At 34.5% G+C, this 10,857-nt stretch overlaps 1 protein-coding gene across 3 annotated transcripts in view; it reads left to right on the forward strand.

The window, feature by feature from the left end:
• Window positions 1-10,857, forward strand: part of Nme7 (NME/NM23 family member 7) — a 193,454-nt gene that overhangs the window by 91,040 nt on the left and 91,557 nt on the right. For all 3 annotated transcript variants that reach the window (XM_005398204.2, XM_013521410.1, XM_013521411.1), the window contains exon 10: window positions 5,492-5,593. In XM_005398204.2, the coding sequence (XP_005398261.1) occupies window positions 5,492-5,593 (102 nt within the window). The remainder of the gene's footprint in view (window positions 1-5,491; window positions 5,594-10,857) is intronic.

Consider the following 10,857-nt stretch of genomic DNA (forward strand, 5'->3'; position numbering starts at 1 on the left):
TACCTGAATATCTGGAGAACCCAGAATTGTTGGTATTGATATCTTTTTCTCTGTGTAATATTGTCAGTGAGATATTTTATATACTTCCTATCGAAATCTTGCAATAAAATGAAAAATGTCTGCCCAGAACAAGAATATATGGGTCATACAAGTTAAAAACCCATATTACATCAGAGAAATTATTAGTTTTATAATTTTCATAATATTAATGATTATTTCTCCATCTTAAAATATATCAAAACATTATTGATTTGTAGTTCTTTAATGAGAGAACACACTAGATATATGAATCAGAACTTATCAATATCCAGATGTGTTTATGAGCTGTTACTTTGCTTGTAAAATACATAACTTTATTTAAATTATAAAAACTGTCTCCTTGGAAAATTGCCCCTAGCATAACTAAGAATGTTTTTATCCACATATTTTTTATTTTCTCCAATAATATTTTAAGTAAATAATAATCTTATGAATGGTATATGGCCTCTAATACTTTGAAAGTTCTTAAAAGTCACATTTATTTTTACTTTTCCATTTCCTTATTCTGAATTTAAGGTATATGGATATAGGGGCATGAATATAAAGTGACAGTGTCACTGATATTTTCGTACCTGAGCTTGTTTTGTAACTTAAACCTACTTTTAGTTTTTCCCATATTGCTTCCTTCAAACTATATTCTTTTGTATTAGGTTTAAATTATGAATCTTACAGTTGTTGACCATAAAGTCACTTACTTTTTTAAAGCCCTGGTTAACTCATCTATAAAATCAGAATAATGCCATTGCTACTTCATGAGATTATTGAGAGGATTAAATGAAAAACATTAGACAAAGCACTCCCATACATTGAGAATACTCAGTAAACATGAACTGCTATTTTTGTTGTTTTTATTGTTATTTAATACAATAATTTAGTGGTGGATTCTATGTTGATCAATTACACTTATATTTCCTGCTTCAACAGTTACAATCAAAATGGTGATAATTCCTACTTCATATTGTTACCACAAATTCACTACATATGTAGTACCTACTGTGTGCTATGCAGTGCTAAACAAAAACCATACTAGCAGTTGTGGAGTTCATGTATTGGTAATGATAGCTCCTAATTAGATCAAATGATCCTATATACAACTACAGTAGGTCAGCAAAGGACTGTAAAGAAACAAACATGTTCATTTTGGTTTAGAAAATTTGTTCCTTAAATAAAAGCTAGGGAGTTAAATTTTAAGTCACTTTTTAGAGTCACGTTATGCTTTTGATTGGATTCTTTACTCAGCATGTTTTTTCTTTTCTGTTTTTTATTCTTGCATTTTGAACAACCCTGTCAATCTGTATTTTTAATGGTATCTGTTATCAACACTAAAAGCAAAGGAAGAGGAGGGAAGGAGAAAAGAAAAGAAGCCCAGAAAACAGGCAGACAGAATTTATTTTTCTCCTTTTTGAAGCATGTGTTTAGACTTTTCTTACTGAGAACTTGGCCTTGACATTTATGTGTAGGCAGTCCTTTATTAGATGAGTCACAAAATCAGACCCAACATGTTTATGTGTAAAAAGTCAATTACATATGACCTTTGTGAAATAGCAGAGTGACGATGGAGAATACATTTGGGGATTCTAATGACTAGTATGTGTGCCCTATTAAGTATAAAATCCTTTCCCTCCTCTTTTAATTTCTATCCTTTCTATTAAGGTAACAGAGTTTGGGATAATATTTAAATGCTTGTAATAAGTTGTTTTACTTTGGTGTTGTACATCATGAACCCTCCAAAGTTATTAAAATAGTTTACATGACTCTGCATTAGCTGACCTTACCTCTTATTACCTTCCTAGAGTCTCACTCAGTGCCTGATTCTTTGCTCATCTGTGTATGTCCAAACTGTTAATGTGCCTCAAAGTCTGAATGTCTAATTCCACTTCTGCCTGAAGTATTATTTCTTATTCAAGGGAGAGAAGGAAAAAAAGATTTATTGATGATTCCTCCAGACACTGTGAAAGGCCTTTTTTCTGATTGTGCTATTATACCACTTCACATATAGAGTTAAAAATCTTAAATAAGATACTTTTGTTTTTTCCTCTTATTCTATGTGCTATTGTTGTCATACATATTATTTCTATATGTGTTATAAACACTATAGTATAATACTAACATATTTTTCATTAAATAGTTACCTTTTAAAAGTTAAAAGTTTCTTAAAGTAATAAAAAAGAAAAAAGGATGTGTTTTATATTTTTCATGTAACTGCTGATGTTTTGTGTGTATCTATATCTTGTTTGTGTGAGAAAATCTATTTTTTCTTTCTTTTTGAAAAATATTTTTTCATTTGCATGTAAAATTCTGGATTGACAGGTATTTTGCAGTTGTCATCCTTATCTTTGTTCTACCATTGTGTGTCTTTTGCATCCCTAGAGGTTTTTAAGATGTTTTGGTTTTGGTTTTGGCTAATTTGTTTATGATGTTCACTCTTGTACTTTCCATTACATTTATTAGCTTGAGTTTTGTTGGATTTATGTTTATGGGTTTCAGTAAATTTGGAAAGTGTCTTGCAATTAGTTTTTGTTTGCACATAGTAGTTATTTAGAATAGTGAGTTGGCCAGGGATATAGCTCAGTGGCCCAGGCACCTGCCTGGCAAGCACAAGGTCCTGAGTTTGATTCCTGGTACAAAAAAAAAAAAAAAAGAAATAGAATAGTGAGTTACATTTGGCATATTAGTTCATGCATATAACATACCTGGATAATATCCATCCTTGCATTATATCCCTTCCCCTTCCCTCCCCCTTATTTTCTTCCTTTTTTAAATTGTCTCCCTTCTACTTTCATGGCATCTCTTTTTGTATAGATTACACATAGGAGAGAAAATGAGATACTGGGTTTTCTAAGTCTGGCTTATTTCACTTAACATCTTCTGTTCGATCCAGTTTCCTGCAAATGACATGAGTTCATTCTTGTTCATGGCTGAGTTTTATGTATTCCATTTATCAATTGACAGGCACCTAGACTGTTTCCATAGCTTAGCTATTGTGAATTCTGCCACAATGAGCATGGGTGTACTATATCTCCACAGTATGCTGATTAATTCTTTGGGGAATATACTAAGAGTGGAATAGCTAGATCAAATGGAAGCTCTAATTGTAGTTTTTTGAGGAACTTCCATATTGATTTACACTGTGGCTATACTAATTACATTTTCACTAACAGTGTATAAGGATTTCTTATTCCTACATCCTGCCTAGCATTGATTGTTTTTTGTTTTCTTAATGATTGCCTTTCTGACTGGGATGAGATGGAACTCAAAGTAGTTTTTATTTGCATTTTCCTGGTGGCTAAAGATGTGGACATTTTTTTGTATACTTATTGACTGTTTGTACTTCTTTTGAGAAATGTCTGTTCAGTTTCTTTGCCCATCTACTGATTGAGTCTTTTGATATTAATCTTATGTTGAAAGAACAGCTGGTGTGGTGGATTAACTAATAGTCAACTTATAAGACCCAGATGAACTGAATCAGCGTGGTGCTGGGTATGGTTGCTAACCTGAGGATTGTTGAGAACAGCATAATAAGAAAATTGGAGGGGAAGGTGATGTGCTGTTGATTCTTCTGGAAAAGTTTGTCAGACTGGTTTCTTGTTATGAATTTGGCTGTTCTGATCGTTGGAGGATCTCAGGTCCTCGCTGTTGCTGAAGATGGCTGTGGTTCTTTTGGAGAAGCTTTGGTCCATCCTTTGAGCGTTGCTTCCTGACTCCAGTGCAGAGCCTCAGCCTGATGGTACAGATCTTTCATCCTGCTGGTGCACTTTGCTGAATTTGTTCATCAGATCGAAATGCCTTCTGGTGTAAGACTTGGTGTCTTCTAGATAAAAGATCATAATATCTGCAAATAATTTGACTTGCTCTTGTCCTGTTTGTATCCCTTTTATTCTTTTTCTTGCCTAATTTTTAGCAGTTATTTCTTGAAATATTTTTCTGCTCCTCAGCTTTTGTTCTATAGCACTCTAATTAGATTAGATAGCTTGACATGGTCCTACAGATCTTTTTCTTTTTCATTTTTCTTTATTATTTCCATGCTTACTTTTGAACACTATTGCCTACTCTTCTGATGTGTCTCATTCTTTCCATACATCCAGTGTGTATATTTTAATATAAGGGCCTTCGACTGCATCTCTGTAAGTTCTGTGTAATTCTTTAAAATAATTTTGAGTTTTTACCCCATCATATCTGTATTTTGTAATGTGTGCAGGGGTAGCTTATGCATAGTAGCTGTTTAATATTCTTGTGTTACTTATATCATTCCTATCATTGGTGGGTCTATATCCATTTATTAAGTTTTTTGGTCGTGGTATCTTAGCTTTGTACTTCTTTGCATGCTTAGTGATTTTTTTTTATTGACTGTTGGATATTGTGAAAATTTACAGTGTCATGTGGTGGATATTGTTTTATCCCTGTAAAGAGTATTTGACTTTACTCAGACACTGCGAAATTATTTGGGATCAGTTTGACCCCTTTGAGGTTTGCTTTTTAGCTTTGTAGGATGGGTACAGAGTAGCTCATAAGTAAGGACTAATTTAGGCCAACTACAGGGGTGCAGTACCCTTCTGTGGCCTCTAACTCCCTATATCATATGAGGGGTTTCCACTTAGCTGGTAGAAGCACAAACTGTCCTCATCCTTGAGTTGTCCTCTCTCTGAGTTGTTGTTCTGCTTTTGATGGTTCTTTCTCCAGCCTCAGGCCATTTCTTATATCTGTCACGTGCTCTGAGCCAAAGACTCACGTGAACTTCTCTGGAGATATGGCAGCTTACTCTCTATGCAGCTCCCCACTTTTCTCTAGTGTTTGCAAATTCCAGCCACATTGGTCTCCGTGCATGTCAGTCTTATCTCTTCAATGCAGTGAGAATGTTAGGTTCTGCCTGTCCTATATCTGTCTCTCCTGTCTGGAAACTGTTCAGAGTCAGTAAGTTGGAACAACTGTATGGCTTACTTCCTTTGTTTCCCTTCTCTAAAAGATTGTAGAGTTGTGATACTCACCATCCTGTGCCCGGAAACTGCTGTCTAATTTCTAGATGTTAATGGAAAAGAATAAATCTGGTCCCTGTTTTTCCTTTTTGCTAGAATCATTATGAATTTTAAAAGGTTCCTTGGGAAAAACACTTGGTTATTTACAGTTTTAGGAATGTTAATTTGACAGTGTGTTCAAAGAGAGAGACCTTTGAAAGAAGATATATTAGAAGATAACTCCAATAATGAAAGCATTAGGTGGTAAAACATTAGATTAAAATGATAAGAATGACAGTGAAGGAACATATCTAAAAAATATTCACAGGAAAAGTGGGCAGAATTTGGAAACAGCTTAGAGTGTAGGATATGGATGGAAAAGAAGTCAAAGATGACTTTAACACTGAGGTTAATAGAACAATGGCACAATTCAAAGAAGAAGGGTAAATAGTATTACATTATACTGACTCCTTTGTGTTATTCTTTATTATATACCATAGGAAATGGTGACCGAAATGTATTCTGGCCCTTGTGTAGCAATGGAGATTCAACAGAATAATCCTACAAAGACATTTCGAGAATTCTGTGGACCTGCTGATCCTGTAAGTGGTTTTAAACTATTATTCTGGTTTGTGTTATCCATCAACTATCTTAACAGGTAAAATAAATAATATAAAATGGGAATACACAACAATACTTATTCAAAAATATTTTATATAGTGTATATATATTATTCCAAGACACATCATGTTTATTAGCCTCACGACAGTGCAGAATGGGAAGAAACGTTTACTGTGGGACTTTTATAAATTGTTTCTTTTTGCTAAATTATCTAGGTAGGTAAATTTTGCAAGCTTTATGACAGACATCTCAGGTATTATCTTTGATATAGGGAGGAACATAAATATAACTCTAAATATGAAGAATTTCAATATGGTTGCTTATTGCCTAGTACATCAATAAATATTAGGGTTTTTTATCTCGGTAGAAGAGAAGAGTACACCTGTGGTCAGTGATATGAGTGCACACATAGAGATCTTGTAGAGCACTTAGACTTTCAGAGGAACTTACAAATAAGGGCCAAAGTATTTTTACATAGGTAAAAATCTAAATGTTGAAGTACTGTACAATAAGGGAATCATTAATATAATGTGGAAGCAATTAAACCTTTGTTAGAGGAAGAGAGATGTAAACATGGATTTGAAAGACAAATTGGGTCACAAAGAGAATGAGAGAAACCCTTACACATATACAAAGACAACAAAAACAAATTGCAATTTTTCACAGTAAAAGTATTTTCCTAGCTTCAGTGGGAAATGCATACCTAAAAACACAAAGAAATAAGTTTTCCTAAGTAGACAAAATTGAGGTACAAAATGCTATTATGAATGTGAGATGAATAGTCTTAGAAGTTGAAATAAAAATTGTGGATTCTATATAATTTCAATTTCATATAGTAGAAAATAGGAATCCTTTATGTATAGCTGGATTTTAAGCATATAGAATTATTCCTTTTGATACAACTCGAACAATGGAAATGGAAATAGAGAGGAGCAAACCTGATCCAATCAATAGAGAAAGTGAGGTAGGACCTCCTTTTACAGCCTTTAAGGGACAGAGAAGAATGGATCGAAATCCTTCATGTGGTTGTGAAGGTGTGATAATAACAGTATGATTTTGTTGTGGAGAACCCTGGACAAGAGTGGTGCTGATACTTAGTGTTTACTGAATCTCAATCATTAGAAAATAGGAAGGGGTACAGGCTTCCGTACCCCTTTTTTGGATTGAAGAGAAAGCTGAGCTCAATTTTTTTTAATCATTTTTATCATTTTGTATTTCTGATTTCTGTTTGATAGCCAAGGGAAGTTTTTGTTTATTTATTTTTTAAAATAATTAAAATCATGACAGAGCAGCTAACCAGTTAAAGAGTAAATTGTTCAAAGTACATGTAGAAAACAAAGCAACCCTAAGTGGCTAATTTTCATGCACTGGGACAATTGCACTGTTAGACATTTGCAGGTATAATGGGAACCCAGAATAGTAGTACCTACCCACCCCAGGGGTTGGGCACACTTCTTGAGGGCATACATCTGAGCCGAACTGTGAGGAGTGGGTAGAATTTAGCTTGGTGAGGAAGGTGGGAAATAATATGATCTAAGTTATGTATGCGTAAAACAGCATCACTTTTGAATTATAACAAGTTTTTTTACTTTTGAGGGAGCTAAAGTGCAGGCAGGAAATGACAGGATAAAGTCATGGGGAGGAGCTGGAGAATGAGCAGAGGAGAAGGCAGTCTTGGAGAGAAAACATGCTGCTTTTCTTTCTTTCTAGATATTTATTCAGTGACCATTTACTCAGTGAAGAGTACATGTAGAGCTCATTGCTATGTCCTGTGGCTGGGGCACCCTAAAATTCTTTAAAGAGCTCATACTCTCATGAGAGTTCAATTTGGAAACTCTTTTGGGGTCCTGAGTCTTGCCTTGTCCAGTACAGTTGGAATTATGCTACTATGGAATTTTTTTTTCTTTTTAGTTGTTTATGAGCCTCCCATAGAATTATAGTCATACCACAGAGATTTCAAAATTTAGAACAACAGTGATTGTTTTGTGGAGGTGGATTGTGGTAATATTTTAGTTCTAATTTCCTGTACTGTACACATTTTCTTTGAATTACTTATATTGCATTTATAGTAAGAAGAATACACTTTATCATAAACCTGAAAGTTAGTGATCTTTTGATTGAAGAGGCATACACTCACTAGAAATGACTTTCTTTTTGAATATGAGTCCTGAATTATATACTGTTGCTAGGTGCAGACCAGGATGTTAAGGAGCACAACACGCTTCTGTCAGTTGTTTTCAAATCGGAAGAAATGCAGTGATGGTTACAGTCAAACTACACTTTCAGAATGAAACGGCCCTTTCCCAGTGGTCTCAGACTTCTTTTGAAGTTCATCTGCTCGCTCCCCCCATTTCTTTCTCCTTTGTCTTCCTCCTTTCTAACAAATAGATATTTGAATGTCACTATGCCAGGTATATGTTAATGATCAAACAAATATAATGCTTATGAAGAACTGACAGTCTAGCTCTAGCAGAAAGTAGAATTATTAATTAACAACAATCACACTTTAAACTACCAGGTGTGCTTATCTATTCACATGTTACATTAGCTTATAGTGATTTAGAAATTTGTGCCTTCACTGTCTTGTCATTCCCATATCTAAAGAAAGACCCCTGGATTACAGTATGTGTAAATGAAATTAGTGCTTGGAAGACTACCATACACAGTAATCATGCAATTACTATTTGATGAATTAGTGAATAAACTGGCTGTGTTTTTGTATATATAACATCTGGTATTAACATTACTGAAGGTATTTTACCTACCAAACTGGATCTTATGTTTTTCTTCCTTTTTGTCTAAGATTTAGAGCTATTTATACATAGATTTGAAAGGTTTAGCCTAACAGAGGCTATTTGATCATTTTATAATTGCATACAATGCAAGTTGATATCATTTCATCATTGATGTCTGTGATATTCACATATTCTTCTTATTTATGATCTTATGATTGGAAAGAAATACTCATTACTTATGAACAAAATGTCTTCCAGTCTCTCTGGAAGTGGTATCCAGAGAGGAAAGTAGAACAGCAGCCAGTTCATTAGGGAAAGGGATGGAGGGAATTATTACCTTAAATTTCTACTTCATCTAAAAAGTGGGAAAAATTAAATTTTAGTAAAATATGATGTGTGGAGTGATAAGAGTAAATGTGTGGAGCCATTACAGTTTTCCTGCTGAACCATTAGGAAACCCAGTCACCAAAGGAGTAGTTAAATTGTCTGCAAAAAATTATGTAGAATACAATTGCTCTTATACTGTTGGATCTGTCAAACCATAGTATATCAGTCAGGTTTGCATTACTATAATTAAATATGTGAGTCAGTTAACTTATTAAGAGAAAGAGTTTATTTAGCTCACAGTTCTGGAAGTTCCAGTACAAAATCACATGGTTCCATTGCTTTGGGCCTCTGGTAAGGATATAGGAAGGACATGTGGGGTATTAGTGTCAACAGCAGACAGCTCACAAGACAGGTCAGGAAGAAAGAGGGGATAGGCTAGCATGCCACAATCCCCTTTGAGAATTGAGGACCTCCAACTAGTGCTTCACCTCTTCATGGTCTATAGCACTTTCCACTGTCAGTGCCCCTGGGGCCCAGGTCATTAGCTTATTGACTTTTGGAGGACACTATCTATTTTCAAACTATGGCATATAAATATGTTTTGTTTTATTAAAATATGTTCCAATAACACTTTATATAAATCTCATAGTGTGTTATTTTAATAATGTGTTATTTAAAATGTGATTTACATAAAGCATTTCACCTAAGGGAAATTAAATGTTTTTTTTTAAAGTGCATGTTCTCCTCATCTGCTCTCGTACTTTGAAAACTTCTACCCCACTACAAGATCAAACTGAGTCAAATATTTTCATATACATAGGGTGGCTTTACAAATAATAAAGTTTTCCATTCATTTATTACTTAATAGCCTTTACCAATTTCAAAATAAGTAGTATGTTGTAATATTTGGGAAATGATATTTTTTTCATTAGTGTATAAATTGTTTTTTTTTGTTTGTTTGTTTGTTTTGTTTTTGTTTTTTTTGTTTTGTTTTGTTTTTCTCCGGTACCGGGAACCGAACTCACGACCTTGTGCTTGCCAGGCAGGCGCTTTTGCCGCTGAGCTAAATCCCCAGCCCCCATTAGTGTATAAATTGTGATAAACTTGGAAAAGAAATTCTGGGAGCTGATGTTTACTGTTTCTATCATCTGTTACCTTGTTGTTTGTATTCTTTATTCCCTAAAGATTTTGAAGCCCGGGTCATGTTCTTTCTTTGTCCCAGTTTCTCCCATAAAGTTGGGCAATAAGGACTCCTAACATTAATCTAGAATCATTCTACTTTTTCATTTTCTTCTACAGGCAAACTCACTGACTGACTTCCAGAGGAAAGCAGCTGTGCAAGCCTGATCTCTGATTTTGTCTATCACATTTTCCAGGGCCTTTGGGCTACTTTTTATTTGTTTTATTTTTCTTTTGTTTGTTTTTGCATTACTGGAGATTCACCTCTTGGCCTTCACACTAAGCTACAATTCTAGCCCTTTTTTAGTTTTTATTTTGAGACAGCGTTCAAGCTAATTCCAAATTGAGCTTGAATGTGCAGTCCTCCTGCTCAGCTCCCTAGAGTGCTGGGGTTATAGGCATGTCTCTTGATTCTTTTTTACAATTCACTTTGAGTTGAGTAAGACCTCCAGATTTAGAGGTTAGGTAGGCCCTTCCATTTTTTTATACTACTACCACTTCCTGGCTTCCTCCTCTATTCCACCTAGATTCTACTCTTACCTCTTTCATCACACTTTTAATGGCATTCTCAGCTGTTGTTGTTGTTGTTACTCCAGATTGAACCTACCATCTTGGCACTGAACTACATCCTCAGCCTCTTTCTATTTTTAACTTTGACACACGATCTCACTAAGTTGTTTCATTGCCCAGTCTGGGTTTGAGCTTGCTATCCTCCTGCCTTGACCTCTCAGAGTTCTTGTCTCACACCTTGACAACTCAAACTTAAGGTACATTTAACCTCCTTACTACTGCAATTCTATGCACAGACTGAAAGGTTCTACTAAATGAAAGTTATACTTTTGTATAGATTCATATTGATGCAAGTTATTATCTCTCATCAAAGCTTGGCCAATACAGCTACCTAGAAATCTTTTTTAAAATCCTTCTGTTTTTCTCTTTCTAGTAATTCTTACAATGACTGTTTTATCTCCTCATTATCTTCTTTTTTTTTTTTTTTTTTTTTT

This window comes from Chinchilla lanigera, unplaced genomic scaffold (genome assembly GCF_000276665.1).
Source record: "Chinchilla lanigera isolate Chin_1 unplaced genomic scaffold, ChiLan1.0 scaffold00061, whole genome shotgun sequence".
Taxonomy (NCBI): Eukaryota; Metazoa; Chordata; class Mammalia; order Rodentia; family Chinchillidae; genus Chinchilla; species Chinchilla lanigera.